This window comes from Spinacia oleracea, chromosome 2, assembly GCF_020520425.1.
Source record: "Spinacia oleracea cultivar Varoflay chromosome 2, BTI_SOV_V1, whole genome shotgun sequence".
Taxonomy (NCBI): domain Eukaryota; kingdom Viridiplantae; phylum Streptophyta; class Magnoliopsida; order Caryophyllales; family Amaranthaceae; genus Spinacia; species Spinacia oleracea.
This window is the reverse complement of record NC_079488.1, coordinates 40,508,481-40,530,563: the sequence shown is the minus strand read 5'-3', so window position 1 is coordinate 40,530,563 and position 22,083 is coordinate 40,508,481. Positions and strand designations below refer to the sequence as shown.

The 22,083-nt window shown below is 41.1% G+C and overlaps 1 protein-coding gene and 1 non-coding gene across 2 annotated transcripts; one reads left to right on the top strand and one right to left on the bottom strand.

Moving 5' to 3' along the window:
• The first annotated feature begins 1,652 nt into the window (after window positions 1–1,652).
• On the top strand, window positions 1,653–2,801 carry LOC110795899 (uncharacterized). Its single transcript, XM_056835865.1, has one exon. The coding sequence runs from the start codon at window positions 1,653–1,655 to the stop codon at window positions 2,799–2,801; it is 1,149 nt and encodes a 382-aa protein (XP_056691843.1).
• An 18,849-nt stretch (window positions 2,802–21,650) lies between these two features.
• LOC130468359 (small nucleolar RNA SNORA31) lies at window positions 21,651–21,766 on the bottom strand. The gene has a single exon (XR_008928747.1). It is a non-coding gene; the product is annotated as a small nucleolar RNA SNORA31 (small nucleolar RNA).
• Window positions 21,767–22,083: the final 317 nt, after the last annotated feature.

Here is a 22,083-nt window from a genome sequence, read left to right as displayed (position 1 = left end):
GAATTTTTTTACCAATATTACACTTCTACAAATATAATGGAATTTTTTTACCAATATTATTTCTGAAACTTACCTACTAACCTACTCCCTCCAAAAAAATCATTTAAAAATTTACACCCCTACTACCCATTACACATTTCCCACTAACTATATTAAAAAAACACCCCAATACACTACAAGGAAGCGGTTGATTACCAACTGAATTTACCAACCGCCAAAAAATGGTCAGTAAAACAAAATTTACCAACCGCTAAAAAAACAGTCGCTAATTTACCAACTGAATTACTAGCGGTCGCTATTTTATAAATTTACCGTCCGCTTGTACATCGGTCGGTAATTTAGTGACCGCTTTTTCCTGTGTTCCGACTACGTAGCAGTCGCTAAATATCCGACTAATTCCAAAAGCCATTTAAAATTTTAGTAACCGCTTATTTATGATCTCCCACCATTTAGCGGTCGGTATTTGATTTTTTTTTTTTAAAAAAAAAGCGGTCAAACAATTAATGCCTTACCAACAACTCAATTCCTAATTGCTAGAAGGAGAAGCAGTCGTTAACATTCCAAAAAAAAAAAAACGCTAGAAGGAGAAGGAGAAGCAGTCGTACCCACCCAGGCAGCTGCCCACCCGCGCCACCCAGGCTCGCCGCCCACCCGCGCTACACAACCGCACCGTCACCCACCCAGGCAGCCGCGGTACCTTCCCCCAAGCCGCGCGCTGTCCCGCTGTCCAGGCCACCCATCCAGTTACCGGCGATTTGGGCCGAATTTCATACCTCAGCTACCAACAGCCGGACCGGATGACCACCGGATTACCGAATTTCCTACCTCAGGTAACCTTTGTTCTTAATTTTTCATGGTATAATGGTTCAAATTTTCAAACCCTAATTTTGTTGTTCATATCAAATGTAGTTTATTCATCGTAAATCTCCGCCTCTGTAAACTCTTCGATCTTTTAAGGGTAAGTATTCTTTTTTCTTTTCTAATTTATTTGAATTAATGACTTATTATTCTTACTGATGTAGCATAGTCTGCCTTCAATTTTGTTTAATTATTGTCTGCCTTTAATTTTTTCCAAATTGGTTGGTTATAGTGGAAGCATAGTCTTTTTTGGGGGAAGGATGGATGACGTAGACTAGGCTTCTTGACAATTGGCATTATGTAGCTTTGAACATGGTCCATAATTAATTAACCGAAACTATAAAAGAAAACGAGTATAACGAAATATTTCATTAAGCATTTGTTTTCTGTAGTTACATCAGTAGTCAAATTAATCGTAGACATAATTTGATGGATTATCATCATACTTTATTCTATTAATGATAAGTTTAACCTGAGGGCATTGTAAAAGTAATGATGCAAAACCAGGAAATTAAAAAAAAAGTTTAAAATAGTGATAACTTAATGATTATTAGAGATGAATGAAAATGATTATAAAAAAAATAGCATATACCAATATATCATTGACTGCGTAATTTATCATTGAGGCTATGCTGGTAGCAACGTAGAGTAACTATGACTATATAAATTTAGCTTGTATGCTTCTGGTTTTTAGAGAAACAACGAATAATTTAGAGAATGAATTTGAGTAGTAAGTAATTGTATTGAATTCGGTTAGTAACATGTTTTTTGTGAGATGTGTAGAATTTGGTATCATGAAAAGAAGAGAGCGTAGTTGGATGTATGATAGACTTGATGGGCGCAATCTTAAGCCCGACTTTCTCAAGGGGGTTGGAGAGTTCATTGAGTTTTGCAAAGAGCATTCAACCTGCAATGATTGTGACAAAATAAGATGCCCATGCCCCCTGTGTGATAATAGACGTTTCCATGATACTGAAACAGTTAGAGTACATTTGTACAAGAAGGGGTTTGTTCGTAATTACTATCAATGGATATGTCAAGGGGAAAGCTTAGCAGAGTCCTCGCGTGTTCAGCCAAATCCATATCGGGATATGGTTATTGATGCTCTTGGAAATAATCAAGAGCATTTGTTGAATGAAGAGAGTAATTCAGTTGAAGAAGAACCAAATGATGAAGCTAAGAAGTTTATTGACCTTCTAAAGACAGCTGAAGATCCATTATGTGAAGGGAGCAAACTATCTGTGTTGGAGATGGCATCAAGAATTGCAAGTTTGAAATGTGAATTCAACTTACAACACAGGTGTGTGGATGGGTTTGCATCTTTGTTCAATGATGCGATTCCAAATAACAACCAAATGGGTAGAACTTTCAATAGCACAAAGAATGTTCTTGAGGGCTTGGAACTTCCTCATGAGAGGATCCACACATGTCCTAAAGGTTGTTTGCTCTTCTGGAAAGGCGATGCACATTTAGATAAATGTAGAGTATGTGGAAGTGATCGGTATAAGAAGACTAAAAAGGGCAAGCTTATTCCAGCAAAAGTTCTAATCTATTTTCCAATCACACCGAGGTTGCAAAGGTTGTATGCTACCAAGAACATTTCAGAGGATATGACTTGGCATGCCAAGAATCCCCGAGTTCAAAACACCTTCGCGCATCCTAGTGATAGTGAAGCGTGGAAGCACTTGGATACAACCTTTCCTAATTTCGCATTAGAGCCACGAAATGTTAGGCTTGGTTTGTGCACGGATGGATTTGCCCCCCATGGTACATTTGGATCCCAATATTCATGTTGGCCGGTTATTCTTACACCATACAACTTGCCTCCATCGATGTGTATGAAAAGACCATTCATGTTCCTTTCTTTGCTCGTTCCCGGTCCTAAAAATCCTAAAGGAAACTTGGATGTGTACATGCAACCACTCATTGAAGAGTTGAAATAGTTATGGGAGGTTGGGGCTATGACTTATGACATCTCAAGCAAGCAGAATTTCAACCTCTGCGCAGCCGTTTTGTGGACTATTAGTGATTTCCCTGCATATGGCATGCTATCTGGATGGTCCACTGCTGGAAAGAAGGCTTGCCCTTATTGTATGGAAAAAAGCAAGTCATTTTGGCTTAAACATGGAGGTAAAGTTTCATGGTTTGATTGCCATCGACAATTCCTTCCACATGATCACCCTTTTCGAAAGAATAAAACAGCTTTCTGCAAAAACAAAGTTGAACATGGCATGGGTCCGCATATAATGTGTGGAGAAGAATTGTGGCAATGTGTGAAGGACTTGCCAAAATCAACTGATGGTCCTGAAGCTTTTAAGAAGTTGAAGAGTGCCAAAAAGGGTTGGTTCAAACAAAGTATTCTATGGGAACTCCCATATTGGAAGGATTTGCTTATTCGTCACAACTTGGATGTCATGCACATTGAAAAGAACTTTTTTGACCAACTCATAAACACTGTGATGGATGTGAAAGGCAGCACCTCGGACACCACTAGTGCAAGGAAAGATATGGCTAAGTATTGTAAACGTCGCCAGTTAGAGCTTGAAAATGGAAATCAAACCATGCCCAAAGCACCTTTTGCACTTGACAAGGCTCAAAAGAAGGTGTTATGTGAATGGGCCCGAGACTTGAAATTCCCGGATGCTTATGCTTCAAACTTGAGCAGGTGTGTTAATCTTCAATCATGCAAGTTGTATGGAATGAAGAGCCACGATTGTCATGTCTTCATGGAGAGGTTACTTCCGGTTGCTTTGAAGGAGTTGCTTCCCTTGCATGTTTGGAAGGCAATTAAAGAGATTAGTCAATTCTTCCGAGACTTATGCGCCCCCACTATCAAAGCGAGTGACATAGATCGCTTGGATAAGAATATAGCTGAGATCTTGTGCAAGCTAGAGAAGATTTTTCCACCTGCATTTTTCAACTCCATGGAACACTTGCCAGTTCATCTTCCACATGAGGCAAAGGTTGGTGGTCCCGTCCAGTACAGGTGGATGTACCCATTTAAAAGGTAATCAAAGTAATACAAATAAGCGTAAATAAATAATTACTTTAAATATCTTATATGTTTACTAGTAACTATTAATCACACTTACATAATTTATAGGTTTCTTAACCATTTGAAGCGTAAGGTTGGAATAAGGCACGTGTAGAAGGCTCCATATGCAATGCTTACCTAATGGAGGAGATTTAGAACTTTTGTTCCCACTATTTTCAACCTGAGGTTGACACCAAAGCAAGGGATCTAGGAAGAAACTTCCATTCGGTTGTTGATAACCAATATGACGTTAATATCCCCGAGATGTTCAGGGTTGATTGTGGTCGTGCACCTACTAATGGTCGTTTGCGCTTCTTGCAAGACATGGAGTATGATCGAGCACATCTTTATGTGCTTGCAAACAGTGGTATCTTAGGTGAATACGAAAGGTAATAAACTATAATTTAATTATTGTAAACTCTTCTGAAGACGTATTTAACCATTATTTCCTTAATTACCATAGGAAATTTGAGGAGCACATTCTCCAAAATCAACCTCACATAGTAATGGAGGATATTTGGAGTAAATGTGAAGCCTAGTTCCCTGGATGGTTTAAGTCACATGTGAGATTGATTGTATTTTGCTTTTATTCATATATAATATTAATTACTTACACTAGTCATTGAAAGAAAAAAAATTTACTGACTAATTCTACGAATTAGGTTCTCCGGTCTTTGAGTCCTAATAATGTGACACGGGCGCTTGCGATGGGCCCCTATAGACAAGTAAGGACATGGAGTCGGTTCTATGTGAATGGATATAATTTTCAAACTCATGACTACCGCAAACACAAGTCAACTATGAATTATGGAGTGTGTGTACAAAGTCCTGATGAAGTTGACTACTTTGGCATTTTGGAGGAGGTGATTGAAGTTTCTTATTGTGGTAAGCTTCAAGAGTACAAGAAAATCTTGTTTAAGTGCAGCTGGATGGATTATGTGAAGGGTATGAACATTCATGAACAATACAAACTTGTTGAGGTCAATCATTCTAAGAGATACCCAAAGTATGACCCGTTTATATTGTCTTATCAAGTTAGTCAAGTATACTTGCACATTACCCCAGTTTGAAGAAGGATAAAGCCCAATGGTGGGCTGTGTTTAAAACTAAGGCAAGGTCTGTGATTGATGCTCCGGTTGACTTAGACTTTCTGCAAGAAGATGCAAATGAGGTTTCTTCAGCTCTTTGTGCTCCAGATGAGATCCCAGATTATGAAGATCAAGAAAATGATGATGATAATGACGATATTAATGATGGTGATGCTGATAGTATGAGTGATGAGGACGAGGATGAGGATGATGAAGATGAGGATGAAGATGATGGTGATGATGACGTTGATGATGATGATGATGACGATGATGATGACGATGATGATGACGATGATGATGACGATGACTGATTTTGATTCTATTTGGTTGTTTAATTTTAGGTTTAAGAAATATTATGTGTGTTGTCTTTTATGATTGAACTTTGAATTATGTAGTTGTTTATTGAACTTATGATTGAACTTTGAATTATGTAGTTGTTTGTTACTTGTTATTAGGTGTGAGGGGGTCGAAAAAGCACGAGGCTAATGCGTGACCTCGTCCCTCGTGGGTGTGACGCTTCTTTTTGTCAAATCAAGTGTAATTGGATTTCCTGTGAGTTTACGCCCAATTGACTAGTAATATAGGAGTCGCCATTCAGTTTTTAACGACAATGAGAAAAACTGACAAAACCCGGTTATCGTGACATAAAGGGAGTGCAATTATGTTTGACCACGACGGTCGTAGGTTCCCTTGTGATCCCTGGTGGTGGGGATCGCTCAACGTACACCCGCAGGGTAGAGATTGAGGGTTCGGGAGACTGTAACTACCGAGAGGAGTACTCGCTCTTCGATAACTCCAGAGGCAGGATATCCTTACTAGCTCAGCATAAATAATTGAAGGGACATGCGTTAACTATTAAACTAATCTGAGTTGATTTTAATAATATGCAACATATAGTACTAGATCGAGCGCGATTATCTGATTTAGATTGTTTTAAGGGACCTAGCATGATAATCCATTTTCCCAAAAATATCATATTTATTAAGCGTGATCGAACAATCAGATTTTAGTTAGTTTAACAGTTCATAAAAGGGCGAGGAAAGCAATTAAACCATGGAAAAGGGACACATTACGACGCACCCTTGAGAGGTGCGTCACGGTTCTCAGAAAACTAACCACTTTGACTTTGCTATTTCTCCTTTTATTTAACGAATCTCAAATTATGGGACGGGATACGTTCTGTTCGATTTATGGATCGATTGCGACAGAACGCGTGATCAGTTTTGCAGCGTGAGGCTTAGGCTTAGGGGTTTAGAGTCAATACTCAGAATAATAATTGTGTGTTGTGTTATTTTCACGTCGAACTTAAGGCCCTATTTATTGAAAAGAGTTCGTGGAAAGATAGAATTGCCGAACTCTAATCCACGAGGAATTAGGAAATAACACGTACCAGGTATTTTCAGCGCCCAGGCCTGGGCGCCGAAGATTTCGGCGCCCAGAGCCAGGCGTTGAAAATAGGATCTGGGCTGTTTTTCTTAGTCAGATTCGGATTCCTAGAATCTGGAGTATTTGAGATTTAATTGAGTCTTTTAGTGCGTATTAACCTTGTGACGGGATGCGTCTGGGCCCGTTACGAACTCTAGGCTCGTTAGGATTTTAATTAATACGTAACTCTTATTTTCGAATCGTATTAGGAATAGGATTCTCTCGCAATTTCTATCTCATTTAGGATTTATGTTGGAGTGCAACACCTAATTCTGACAGGTTTCTATCTTTTATGACTTGCCACTTTTAACAACTACCCATTACGGCAGTTACTATTTTTAGCAGGTTTCCATAAATAGCAGGTTTCTATAAATAGCAGGTTTTGGGTGAAATGAAAAGGGGAATTGAGATTCGTTATTTTATAGGAGATGCGTTGTCAAGTGGATATTTACGTTTTCATCATCGAACCTTCCCTTTCGGGAATGGGGACAAAAGTAGGTGTCTACAGTTAGCCCCCACTTTGACTGAGTCTTGGAGTAAGACGATGGTCAAAGTATTAGACGGAGTGCGCCACACAAGTCATGGTGACCTGCTTTTGCGAGGGTCTCACAAGCCCCCGAGTGATAACATTTGACTTAAGGGTCATCACTTGAAGTGTCGACATATCCCTCACGTGTCATTGAGATTTGTCAACGGATAGTATAGAAACTTCCTCACTTTGTCATTGGAAGGATCTAAAGGTGCGTAGAAACTCCCTCACTTTGTCATTGGGAGTAGCTACAGATGTTTTCGAAATCAAAGCTATAAAGTGTAATTGGGCCTGGCCAAGCCCAACCACGAGGTAAAAATGTTTTTAAAGATTCTCATTTTCAGGGCTAGTTAAACGAGAAAACCCCCTTGTTTTTATGGGACGTAAAACGAAGGAAAATCCAGCACATCGCTCTTTTTTTGGAAAAAACGAAAAACCAATCCTTTTAATTTTTGGAAAAGGGAAAACCAGAAAAAGTTATCGCTGCAGCAACTAAGGACCTACGCGGCTTGTGACGTAGACCCCGCCGGCTAAAGATGGCGAGCCTGTCCGCTAAGGGTGGACGCCCCGTCCGAAAAAGTGGACGAATCTTGTTTTTGAAATTTGAAAATAAGGACCTACGCGGCTTGTGACGTAGACCCCGCCGGCTAAAGATGGAGAACCTGTCCGCTAAGGGTGGACACCCCGTCCGATAGAAGTGGACGAATCTATTCTTGAAATTTGAAAATAAGGACCTACGCGGCTTGTGACGTAGACCCCGGAGGCTAAAGATGGCGAGCCTGTTTCATCTTGAATTTTGAAAATTTCATTTTTGGAAAACTGAGGACCCGCGCGGCTAGTGACGCAGACCCCGCCCGCTGAAGGTGGGTGAGCCCTGTCCGCTAAGGGTGGACATCCCTGAATTCGTTTTTTCCTTGATTTGGAACTTGCGTGGTTTGCGGCGCGATCTTGCCTGATTGAGGTGGGCAAGTCTCTATTTTTTGTTCATTGTGACTTCTTTTTTTGAGAATTTCTTTTGTTCATTCTTGCAAGAGCGAATTCTTTCGAGGAATGCTCGAATTTAGTTGCAACCTGAACGTGGGCTGACAACGTGTTCAGACGGACCTTTGTCTTGCGACCGTCTGCTTTCGTGGTTTTGAGCTAGTCTTTATGGCTCGATTTTTGCCACTACTTGGTCTTTGATCAGAGGACCGTGTACAAATGTCCATGACGACCCTTTTCTGAGGTAGAACCTGTTCTTTTGAGATCATCCAAACATGGGACGGCGTATAGCGCAGCCCGGGGATGTGATTTTGATTGCGCGCTCTCTGTTGGAGTATACTTTTTGCGAGCCCCCAAGCACTTGGGCTTTGTTAGTCATTTTTCGTATACTTCATAACGTATTTTAATCATGTTTGGGGTCGTGCTCGTATGTGCGAGCGACCCTTCATAGTAGTGTGCTATTTTGGCGAAGTCATGGTTCAGTCTTTGGGCGACAAGGTTTAATATCAGCCGGTTTAGCTTGGCCCGATTTAATCCTTTGACAGACAAACATTTTTTTATTTGAGAAACCAACGACTTAACAACATTTTTTGGTGTTTCGAAGAATGACCTTGATATTTTTTGTTTTGAAAAGTGTACATATATGTTTCCTTGAGACAAGTCTAAGTTTCGACCAAGTTTTACCATTCATTTTTGCTATTTGGGAGCTTACAGGTGCTTTTGGGCTTGATCTTAATTGTACATAGGGCCTCGTGTCTAGCAACACGGTTTTAAGCCTTTTCCTGTTCCGCGTTTTGTGGAATATGGGCCTTGGGCTACATTTTCGGCGCCCAAGGCTGGGCGTTAATTATTTCGGCGCCTAGCTTCGGGCGCTGAAAGTTCTTTCCTGGCGAATTTTGACTTTCGGATTTCTTAACGCGTTTCCGAATGGGATTAGGATGTCACTTGATGCGTTCAGCTATATATAGAGGCTAGATACGTCCCTATTTTCCATCACTCTCAATTTCCTTCTTTCTTTGCTGTGTTTTAATTACTCCTTGCTTTCGTCATGTCGATTCCCACTTTCTCACTCCAACGGACTGTTAGGCGCTGGCTACGGGCCCTTAATCCTACAAAAAAGGCTTTATTGAAAGAATACCACTTAGAGGCACTTTTAGGCTTACAACAAATTAACATTGACTATAATTTTCTGCGCACAGCCCTAAGCTTTTGGGATTCCGATCATCATGTTTTTGTCTTTCGGGGCAACGAAATATGTCCTTTGCTAGATGAATTTGCTGCGATCCTTGGTTATCCTACCAATGCTACCCCTGCCACTCCTGGCACTATTGAAGAGAGTAAAACAACCATAGGGGCTTTCCTAGGACTAGATGCTAACATGCTTGCTGAAGTTGTTGTAGGTGATGAGGTTAATTTGGCAAAACTTGTAAAACACCACTTTAGGCCTAGTAAGAATATGACCGAACAGAAATTGAATATTCGAGCCCTTGTATTTTGCTTGTTGAATCATTATTTGCTGTCGAATAACAATGGTGAGTTCGGTGATATAAGGTTGATCCCCTTGATTAGCCAGATGGAAAGTTGCTATTCTATTATGCCGTTGGTTGTTGCCGAGACTTTGCTGAGTGCGGATGAGCTGAAGAAGGATGCCAAATCTGAATATTTTAAGAGAAGCCCCCTATTACTGCAGGTAATCGATTTTTTTCTTGCGCACGTACACATTTTTTTTGCATACATATTTTTTATTCGTCCTGCCTTGGGGCTGAGTTTCAGCGCCCAGGGCTGGGCGCTGGAATTTTCTGCGCCTGGTCCTGGGCGTTGAAACTGCGCCCCAGGAACCGTTTTCTTTTTATTATTATTTTTTGATCGTACCCGTTTTTTGCAGATTTGGCTCGTGGAACGGCTTAGGCTCTTGGAAGCTCCTGCCGATCCTAAACATTACCGCCCTATAGCCTTGGGTAACCGAAAATATTTGCACCAAGGCCAGGACGAGGCCGAATGGGCCTCCTTTTTTACTTATGGCATATGTTCTATTAAGTGGGTGGTACCATGGTGGGGTTTGACTACTATGACGGGGGGTTCTGATGTATCGGTTTATGTTTCTTTGTTGGGGCTATCTCGGCCCATTTATATTTTCCCTTACCGAGTCATGCATCAATACGGTTTAAGGCAGACTATCCCTTTTTCTGATACGGTACCACCTAAAGTAGCGGCCTTTTCACAAGCACGGGTTCAAGCGTGGGCTAAGTATTATGATGGTCTCCCGCGTTGGGCCGTAACTACAAATGGTTTTGTGGGTCTTTCTGAAAACTACAAGTTGTGGATGAGCTCCGATGATAAAGTTGTGAGGACCGAGGCTCGAAATGGGGAGCCGACTGAGCTTTTGATACCTCGTATTCGTGTTAAGTATGAGGGTCCTGATTCTGCCAAACCTCGTACTCATGGTATTAAGACTGTGAAAGCTCGTCCTGATCGAAAGCGAAAGGAAGTTCCTCCCCGTTCCAGTTTCAGGCCTAAAAAGATGCCTAACATGAAGGGCCTGCTGTTGTTAAAAGAAATGCAAGCTCTCGCGGAGATCGTCGCCGGAACAATGTATGGGTTAGGAAGGCTCAGCCGCATGTAGAAACAGTGGCTAGTCTAGTTGATGATAATAATCCTTCTCCCACCATTGTCTGTGCCCTTGAGACTGAGCGGGCTATAACTGAGAATGTTTCTGAAGCCTTGGCATCTTTGGAAGTTAGTGTCCCGGAGCCGGTTCTTATAGAGATTGATATAAGGGCAGCGCAGAAGACTGTGGGGGTGGACCCTGCGAACATTGCCCTCTACAAGACTTTATTTGATGATCCGGAAGAACTAGAGTAGTGTAGTTCTTGCTAGGGTGTAGGTGCCCTTTATTTATTTCAGTTGTGTTTGTTTTTTCATTTCTTAGCACTTTGTTTTCCTTATTGTTTTTCAATAAAGGCGTATTTTATTTTTTCATTTTCATTTTTTGTTTCTCCTCCTTTTTTTATATTTTTATATGTCTAACACTTTTTGCACAATTTATGTATGTTTTTTTTTTTTGATTGGACCGAATCCTTGGTAAGGATTGCCTACGTATCTTGTCAGAATCAGGTCACGCGTAGTTCTAGCTAGAATAAGTTCTAGGATGCCAGATTTTAATAGATATGCCCTGAGGTGGTAGCATATTACTTAACCGGTCAAATGAGTGAAGTATTATCATTATTTTCGTCTGCCGTTTTTTGTTTGCCGTAAGTCGCGTAAAAAATGAAATTCGACTACTTTTTGTATGGCTATATTTTTTTGTGAGCCTATTTGGATACGTGCTGTACCCCCCAAGTGTTCGTTATTTTTCCGTTATGTGCGGATAAAATGACGAGCACTTCTAAAAAATTTAGGCAGGCAGAGAGTTTCAACACCCAGGCTGGGGCGTCAAAGATTTCGGCGCCCAGCCCTGGGCGCTGAAAATGATTTCTGGCGGTCATTTTTGACGTTTTGCTCACGTGTTCTTGCATTTATTTCTTTTTTTCGTTTTAGTGCTATGCCTTTTTTTACTTGTATAAAAATTGATTTTGAGGCTATTTCGGAGGCTTTTTTGACTGTTAGCGTGAGATGCATTTTTGTCCGGATTATTTTTTTCTATCCGGGACTCGAAACGGCTTTAAAAATGGAGTTAGGGTGTGGAAGATATGAAGATCTTTGTGTAGGCTTTTGGGTGGGTTGAGGTGCGTGTCGTTAGTGAAGGGTATGATGGAATTATGTTTTATGAATCTGTTTTTTTGGTAACATTTGCATTGTTTTGGATTTTGATTTCCTTTGATTTCTTTGGGTTGCATGGATTGACTTTTATGATGATACTGGTTGACTTTTATGTTTTGGGGATGTGAAGGGGAGAGTACGGTTTATTTTGTGGGTTTCGGGAATTGGTTCCCATGGCACTATTTCAAGACCGAGTGGGCCTCGTTTGTTGGACCTAGAGTGGGCCGCCTCTTTATTTTTGTATTTCGCAAGTACATTTGGTGTTTACTTAGTGTTAGAATTTTTAGGAGAAATATTACGCCTTTATTAATTTGGAAAGTAAGGAAAACACACTGAAATAAACTTGACCTATATTCTAAGGGGTCTTAGGACCATCTAAAGTCTTTATTATTTTTCTACCAATCTAAAGAACTACTAGGCGCTTTTTATTGAGGTGCTCTATGTGGCTCAAGCCTTGGGTTTAGTCTCGTAAAACTTTGGTCCTTCACCGGTACTCATCTTGAATTCTATTCCTTTTGCATTGACCCACTGATATGTCTTCACCCATCCGTTCTCAATCTCTTCTAGTGTTGATGCAGGAGCGATTAACCGGGTTGGATCGAAACCTTCATCTTGTAAAGCTAGGGTAGTCATCACAGTCTCGTTCTCCATAGGCCTCGATTCGTTAAACAATGTCCATAGAGCCTGATTGTCCAATATTTCAGCTGTTTTAGTCTTGGTGAGGTGGGGTGCCTCATCCAAGGTGTGGCAGTCATGGAAAATTTCAAATCCGGATTTTAGCAAGCCATCCTGAATGAAGGGTTCAGGGAAATCACAGCATGGGTGTCCTTCTCCTTCCCGAACGAACATCCCGTTAAGGGTTCTTTGATATGGGGGAAGGAGGGTGGTTTGTTTGGCCTTGTTAAGGCGTAGCCTAAACAGGCGGTCAGCAATATCTTCCTCCGTTGGTTCATAGCCTAAGCCAAAGGGAGTAGATTTGTTGGGTAAAGGATGGAATGTGCGTTCCTTCCTCCTTATGCCCAATGGGGTTCCAGGGAAATAACCTTGAGCCAACAGCATTCTAGGGATGACTCGGGATGCATGCGGGTCTAGGAATGCTGGGTCATAGTCTTCAATGAACTGGATTGCTTCTTCCATTTGAAACCCATAAAGGGCGTCTGCAGTTTCGGCCGTTTCAACCATAGTACAACTGACGTCGAGAGGAGGGGCGCGGATTTCTAGTATTACCCCGTTATGGTTAAGTTTAATCATTTGGTGCAAGGTAGAAGCCACACCTCCTAAGTCATGGAGCCAAGGTTGCCCCAAGAGGAGGTTGAAAGTGGGCTTGATGTCAATTATTTGAAACGCCGTGGTGCGTGCCACAGGCCCGGTTTGTATGGTGAGGTTGATTTTTCCCAACACAGGCCTTCGGGAGTTATCATAAGCTCGTACCCCTTGCGTGGAGGTTTGGAAGTCATCATTTCCTAGCCCCAAGCAATGGGCGGTTCGCAATGGGCAAACATTGACCGCCGAACCGTTATATACGAGCGCTAGGGGGATGTTTTGTCCTTTGTATCCAACCACTAGATAAAGGGCTTTGTTGTGAGCACCCCCCCTCTTTGAGCAAGTCTTTGTCAGTGAAAACTATGGCCTTTTCTCCGGCATCTCTCGTGACATGGCTAACCAATGAGTCAGGTGTGATATCTGTAGGTACTGAGATGAGGTCGAGTGAGCGAATAAGTTTTTCGCGATTTTCCTTTGAAGTACACATGAGATCCCAGATGGTAATTTCGGCTTTAGTTCTTTTTAGTTGTTTCAAGAGAGGATTTTCAATGACTTCGCGACGGTAGTGTGCCGTCCATTCTCAGGAGTTTGCCTAACTGGGATATCGTCCATAGGAGGTGGGCGAATATCCGGTTGGTATATCCTTCCGGATCGGGTGAGGTTGTCGACCTCGGGCTCCTGAGGGGTGGTGTCAATGAGAGCATACCCGGGTCAAGTTTCAGTAAAGAGGTCCTGGCCCGACACTTGAGATAGGTAAATATCTTCAGCATCATCATCCCACACACCGCACACTTCTCTCTCGATTCGATCCATAGGGACCACAGCGAGTGGTGCACCTTGAGGCGTAATGTACACCGTGGGGTCGAAGTTCTCTGGTTGGTCGAGGGAGATGTGACAAGAGCCGAGTGGGCTCTTGTTGTTGTTGGGTTTGCCAACGTTAGGGAGAGGTATCACTTCATCCTCTATCATGTCCTGGATCGTATGTTTCAGATTCCAGCAGTTTTCAGTGTCATGCCCATTTCCTTGATGGAATTTGCAGTAAGTACCTTCGACCCAATATTTTCCCTTGACAGGAGGGTCACGGGTGGGGCCTATAGGTCTCAACTTTCCTTGATTGGTTAGTCTTTCGAAGTCTTGTACCAAAGTTGACCCGAGTGGGGCGAACTTTCGGTCTCGGACCCATCTTCCAGGGCTTCTTCGGGCGGGAGTCTCCTCTACGGCATGGACTTCTTGGGCTTGGGATGTGTTGCCCCTGTTGTAGGTATTGCTTTTGTATGCGGTTTTGCTTTGTATTATTTTTGCGAGATCATCCTCGATCTTTATCCCCACATCATAAACTCTTTTGAAAGTGTCAAGTCCCAGGTACCTAAGGTGTTGTCTGTAGGCCGGGTCCAGGTTGTCAATGAATTTTTGGACTAATTCTGTTTCGGGAGGCCTATTGATTAGCTGGGCCGCCTGATCCCTCCATCTAGCAAAGTAGGTTGTGAAACCCTCATTTTTCTTTTGGAAGAGAACTTCCAGCTCGCGCATGGTGACTTGAAAATCCATGTTCGACGAGTATTGCTTGATGAAGACATTGACAAAGTCTTCCCAGGTGGGGAAGAGCTTAGGGTCCTGGTGATAGTACCATTTGAGCGGCACAAGTTCCAAGGACAAAGGAAAGGCAGGTAAATACATGGACTTGTCCACGCCTTTCAAGTTCATTGCATTCACAAAGCTCAATAGATGATCACGGGGATTGTCCGTGGCTTTAAACTTTGGTAAGTCAGATGAACTAAACTTTTCCGGTAGTTTGCCAGGAAAAGGTTCAGGATCGAGGGAGAAGTACTTGCTCCCCATGGTTTGCTGTAGGACCATTTTTTCAATCCTCTTCTCGTTATCGAGGTCGTTTTTGGCTTGTGCAGCCGCTAAGGCTTCGTTTTCCATTTTCAGTTGGCCCATGAGTCGGGTCATTTGAGCCATCTGCTCTTGCAATTCTTCGATGGACATGTTTGAGGGTGCGAATCGAGGTTGGGGAAGCGGAGATCCTTGAAATGAGGGACGACGGACGGAGCTTGGAGTCACTAAACCTGGTGTTGGCGATGTATCTTCGAGGCGCATTAACCGTTGATTTCCTGATCGGCCCCAAGTGGCAGGACCAGTCCTATGCATAAGATAAGCTAAAGTTTAGGTCCCAAAGTTTCAAGCATTACTTAGTCTAGACTTCGACTCTCTCTATTGGTTTTTTCACTCTTTCTTTTGTTGGTACACTTTTTAGTTCTTTCTTTTGGTCATTCTTTGGATTTTCGAAACACTTGTCCGTGTGACATTCATAATTATTGGCATGTTCGGTTTCGGTGCCGAGCATTGTCGTCGTAGGAGGCCTAACAACGGCGCAAAGGGTTATTTTTTTATGAGTCGCTTTTAGAATCGAGTGCTTTTCTTACTCCCTCGTAGCAATTCTTTTTACGAACGGTTTTTTGTGCTACGTATTTTCCTTTTGCGCGGGCACCGAGGCTGCTGTGCCTGACCAGAAGGCCAAACAACAACTTCAGCGCCCAGCGTCGGGCGTGAGAAATTTTGGCGCCCAGCCAGGGGCGTTGAAAATGCGTCCCTGGCTAGTTCTCGTTTTCTGTTTGCGTCTACTTTTGTTTATGCGACTTCGATTTTGCGTGCTTGCCTAATAACGTCCTTTACGCGTTGTGCAGCGTTTGTGGGATTCGTTACAGGCCATCCCGAGCGTCGCTTATTTTTGTGGCGATCGTTCGGGTTTGCGGAACACGTATTTCGGTATAACTCTTTGGCAAATTGGTTTATGAATGTTTGGGCAATTTTTAAGGTCGTTGATTTTTCTAGGATAGTTTATCACACACAATCATATATTTCGTTACACATAACTAACATTCCATCATGAGGCAATAATAATATGTCATGTAGTTTATGATAGGCTTCTATGGGTAGTTATTTGCGCCTGGCTTGGTACCGCTTCTATCGTAGATCCAACACATGCCCCGGTCGAGGTGGTGTCTTCAACAGACGAATTTCGCTCAAGAGGCCAACCCGCAAGTGCAAGCCAAGGGGGCATGCAGGCGAGAGGGACCTAATGGGCGAGCGATTGGGTTTGGGACGGGTGTACTACTAGCGAAAGTGCCGAGTGGACAACATTCGAAGCGTATGCACCCCCCGGTTGGCGATGGGTATCCTTAGTCCCAACTCCCGAGATGAAACACCAAGGGAGCCAAGATTCGTTATGCGGTTCTGTCCGTTCACATTAATATGCTGATTTTCAGGTCATCCCAACTTGATGGTGAAATAAACGCGGGGTAGGATCGTTTCACCCTTCGGCTATTTTGATTACCTACAAGCACGAGTATTTCCTTCACTATCCCCAGCGGAGTCGCCACTGTGAGGGGGTCGAAAAAGCACGAGGCTAATGCGTGACCTCGTCACTCGTGGGTGTGACACTTCTTTTTGTCAAATCAAGTGTAATTGGATTTCCTTTGAGTTTACGCCCAATTGACTAGTAATATAGGAGTCGCCATTCAGTTTTTAACGACAATGAGAAAAACTGACAAAACCCGGTTATCGTGACATAAAGGGAGTGCAATTATGTTTGACCACGACGGTCGTAGGTTCCCTTGTGATCCCTGGTGGTGGGGATCGCTCAACGTACACCCGCAGGGTAGAGATTGAGGGTTCGGGGGACTGTAACTACCGAGAGGAGTACTTGATCTTCGATAACTCCAGTGGCAGGATATCCTTACTAGCTCAGCATAAATAATTGAAGGGACATGCGTTAACTATTAAACTAATCTGAGTTGATTTTAATAATATGCAACATATAGTACTAGATCGAGCGCGATTATCTGATTTAGATTGTTTTAAGGGACCTAGCATGATAATCCATTTTCCCAAAAATATCATATTTATTAAGCGTGATCGAACAATCAGATTTTAGTTAGTTTAACAGTTCATAAAAGGGCGAGGAAAGCAATTAAACCATGGAAAAGGGACACATTACGACGCACCCTTTAGAGGTGCGTCACGGTTCTCAGAAAACTAACCACTTTGACTTTGTTATTTCTCCTTTTATTTAACGAATCTCAAATTATGGGACGGGATACGTTCTGTTCGATTTGTGGATCGATTGCGACAGAACGCGTGATCAGTTTTGCAGCGTGAGGCTTAGGCTTAGGGGTTTAGAGTCAATACTCAGAATAATAATTGTGTGTTGTGTTCTTTTCACGTCGAACTTAAGGCCCTATTTATAGAAAAGAGTTCGTGGAAAGATAGAATTGCAGAACTCTAATCCACGAGGAATTAGGAAAAAACACGTACCAGGTATTTTCAGCGCCTAGGCCTAGGCGCCGAAAATAGGCTGTTTTTCTTAGTCAGATTCGGATTCCTAGAATCCGGAGTATTTGAGATTTAATTGAGTCTTTTAGTGCGTATTAACCTTGTGACGGGATGCGTCTGGGCCCGTTACGAACTCTAGGCTCGTTAGGATTTTAATTAATACGTAACTCTTATTTTCGAATCGTATTAGGAATAGGATTCTCTCGCAATTTCTATCTCATTTAGGATTTATGTTGGAGTGCAACACCTAATTCTGACAGGTTTCTATCTTTTATGACTTGCCACTTTTAACAACTACCCATTACGGCAGTTACTATTTTTAGCAGGTTTCCATAAATAGGAGGTTTCTATAAATAGCAGGTTTTGGGTGAAATGAAAAGGGGAATTGAGATTCGTTATTTTATAGGAGATGCGTTGTCAAGTGGAGATTTACGTTTTCATCATCGAACCTTCCCTTTCGGGAATGGGGACAAAAGTAGGTGTCTACATTAGGTAATTATATATGTAGTGTAAGTTTATTAATGTTAATGCTTAGTTTGTGTTCTACTAAATAAACAGATTTCCAATCGAGGAATTATGTAGTCGTTTGGTAAACTTATGATTGAAATTTGAATTATTTAAACTTGGTTTGTGTTCTACTAAATAAAAAGATGTCCAATCGAGGAGGAAATTCAGCCATCCGCAGTCGTTTAGGTGCACGTGGAGGTGGTCGTGAAGGTGGTCGTGGAGGTGGCCATGGTGGTGGCCATGGAGGTGGCCATGGAGCTGGCCGTGGAGGTACTACACGGGTGACCCAACCCTCACTTGATACCTACTTTGATGATGACGAAACTCAAGGTCAATACTCTGAAGAGGTGGTACCTGATTCACAAGCAAGTGAAGAAGCTGAGGATTCTTGAGTGATTTGGATGGCACCGGGTGAACTTTGGTAAGACTTAGAGTTACATTTTAATTATTTTATCTCATGTATGAATTTTGTAAACTAACGTTACTTGTGCTTTTTCCTATTCCACCATGTAAGGTTTGATCACAGTTCCATTTCGCGGGATATTACTAACGTCATCCAGAAATATTTCAAGAGCCCTTGGACGTGTTATACCAAAGTTGACAAGGATACAAAAGAGCATTGGTTCACTCTGTTCAAGGTATATTCGATTTTATATGATGTAATGTATCACTTTTTATTCATCAACTTGCTATAATTGTAACATAACAAAATATCCCTTCTTTTCTTTTGTGTAGAGGACCTATAAATGGTTGCCTGATTTTGATCACCTTGTTGTGCATGATTACCATGCAAATGCATATAAACGAGTTAAGTACATCCACTACCAAATAACAAGAAAGAGTAATGGAAAGAAGCCAGATTGGATGCCTGAGGAAGTGCATGCAGAAATGATGAAGTACGTGGATGATGATGAATTTAAGAAAAGATCTGAGCAGGCTAAGAAAAATAGAAGAGGGGGTTCATTAACCAACAAAGTTGAACCATCACATTTCCAAGGTTCCATTTCCACAACTGAGGCTGCAAAGAAAATGGTAAGTTTGATAATGTAACTTAATTTCATTTAACGTTGTTACTAATTTGATTATTTACACAAATTACTTGTATAATTAGGCAAAGGAAAGTGGAGGTGTGATGCCTACAGCCGGTGACTTATATTTGAAGACACACACCAAGGAAGTACCGGGTAAAGGGAAAGTCCCTTGTAGTAGCAAAGCAAAGCAAATCAAGGTAACTTACTATGTTAAAACAAAGCTTATGAAACATGTTTTAAGTTTAAAATCAGCCCTTAGTTCTTTTAGTTGAAAAATGGGAGCGAAAATGCCTTATTTGGTCGATATATGACCTATATCGACCAAATATGACTTAAATGTGCTTACATTGCTTAGAATCGGTTTTGGAAACCTTGAATATGCCACATAAAACATGTAAATGGTTTAAAATGACAAGTTTGGTTTCTTAGCTCAAAGTTGGGCGAGAAAATGACAATTTAGGCAAAATATGACCTATAACGACCAAATAGGCCTTAGATGTGAGTAAATACCTTTGAATGTGACTTAGCAAGTTTAAACTAACCTTATGAAACATGTTTTAAGTTTAAAATCAGCCCCTACGTGATTTAGTTGAAAAATGGGACCGAAAACGCCTTATTTAGCCAATATATGACCTATATCGACCAAATAGGCCTTAGATGTGCTTAAATTGCTAAGAATCGGTTTTAGAAACCTTGAATATGCCACATAAAACATGTAAATGGTTTGAAATGACAAGTTTGGTTCCTTAGTTCAAAGTTGGGCGAGAAAATGACATTTTAGACAAAATATGACCTATAACGACCAAATAGGCCTTAGATGTGAGTAACTACATTTGAATGTGACTTAGCAAGTTTAAACTAACCTTATGAAACATGTTTTAAGTTTAAAATCAGCCCCTACGTGATTTAGTTGAAAAATGGGACCGAAAACGCCTTATTTAGCCTATATATGACCTATATCGACCAAATATGACTTAAATGTGCTTAAATTGCTTAGAATCGGTTTTAGAAACCTTGAATATGCCACATAAAACATGAAAATGGTTTGAAATGACAAGTTTGGTTCCTTAGTTCAAAGTTGGGCGAGAAAATGACATTTTAGGCAAAATATGACCTATAACGACCAAATAAGACTAGATGTGAGTAAATACATTTGAATGTGACTTAGCAAGTTTAAACTAACCTTATGAAACATGTTCAAAGTTTAAAATCAGCCCTTAGTTCTTTTAGTTGAAAAATGGGAGCGAAAATGCCTTATTTAGCCTATATATGACCTATATCGACCAAATATGACTTAAATGTGCTTAAATTGCTTAGAATCGGTTTTAGAAACCTTGAATATGCCACATAAAACATGTAAATGGTTTGAAATGACAAGTTTGGTTCCTTAGCTCAAAGTTGGGCGAGAAAATGACATTTTAGGCAAAATATGACCTATAACGACCAAATAAGACTTAGATGTGAGTAAATATATTTGAATGTGACTTAGCGAGTTAAAACAAAGCTTATGAAACATGTTTTAAGTTTAAAATCAGCCCCTACGTGATTTAGTTGAAAAATGGGACCGAAAACGCCTTATTTAGCCTATATATTACCTATATCGACCAAATATGACTTAAATGTGCTTAAATTGCTTAGAATCGGTTTTAGAAACCTTGAATATGCAACATAAAACATGTAAATGGTTTGAAATGACAAGTTTGGTTCTTTAGCTCAAAGTTGGGCGAGAAAATGACATTTTAGGCAAAATATGACCTATAACGACCAAATAGGCCTTAGATGTGAGTAACTACGTTTGAATGTGACTTAGCAAGTGAAAACAAAGCTTATGAAACATGTTTTAAGTTTAAAATCAGCCCTTAGTTCTTTTAGTTGAAAAATGGGAGCGAAAATGCCTTATTTAGCCTATATATGTTTTAAGTTTAAATGTGCTCAATTTAATATATTTGTTATGCATGGGTGATAATCATTTTAATTCTTGTAGGAAAACTATGAAAAAAATGTTGCTGAATGTGTTGAAAAAGGCATTGCTAAAGATCCCAACCAAATCTACTTTGAGACAGTAGGTGGGAGAAAGAAGGGAAATGTCCTCGGGCTGGGGAGTGGAGACTCTCTATACTTTGCACCATCTAGAAGGGGTGGTAGTTCTTCTAGCTCATACACCCCATCTATTTATTCTCAAATGTCATCTCGATTGGAAGAGACTCAACAACAGTTGACCCAAAAATCCATTGAGCTTGAAACAACAAAAAACCAGATGTTAAAGGCTATGGAGGACGATCTACTTTTCAGGCAAAGGGAGAGAGAAGAAAGAGAAGCAGAGCGACTAGAGCACCTAAGGGAGATGGAAAGGGAGAGACAAGAGAGAGAAAGGGAGAGACAAGAAAGAGAAGAACATGCCGCCCAGATGAAAAAGGCAATGGAGTCTTACGAGCGGATGTTCAGTCAGTGTACTGGTTTTCCTTTCTCACAGTCGCAGGACCCTCGAGATCCAACCGGCGGCGGGATACCTTTGTGTTAGGTAGTTAGTATTCTTGTATTAGTTTGAACTAGTTGCAACTTTTCGTATTAACATGTTTGAACAACATTATGTGTATTATGAATCTTTGTTGTATGACTTTGAACAGGTTTAATATTATAACATCGAGCAGGTTTTATACGATGTTACAGAATTTATATAAATTCGTATATATACAGGCATATATAATATTTATAGGTACATATATTATATTTATACAGGCATATAATACAGGTATATATGCGATTTTACAAAATTGGCTGCAAATGATATTTGCATAATTACCGACCGCAAAGGCAGTCACAAATTTAGTGACCGCCACAAAAGCAGTCACTAATTTAGTGACCGCCACCAAGGCAGTCACTAATTTAGTGTCCGCCTTGGCAGTCACTAAATTAGTGACCGCCACCAAAGCAGTCACTAATTTAGTGACCGCCACCAAGGCAGTCACTAATTTAGTGTCCGCCTAGGCAGTCACTAAATTAGTGACCGCCAAAGCAGTCGCTAATTTAGTGACCGTCAAGAAAGTCGCTAATCCTGTCGGTAAATTTTAGCGACCGCCTTCCAGTCGGAGTTTCCTAAATTACCGTCCAGGTGAAAACTGACCGCCTTTTTGCGACCGTTGGCGGTCGCAAAATCTTTTACCAACCGTTTTTCGCGTTTTACCAACCAATTTTAGCGGTTGGTAATTAATCAATTTCTTGTAGTGATATCAACTACCACCCATTAAATTAATAACTCAATTCAAGTGTCTT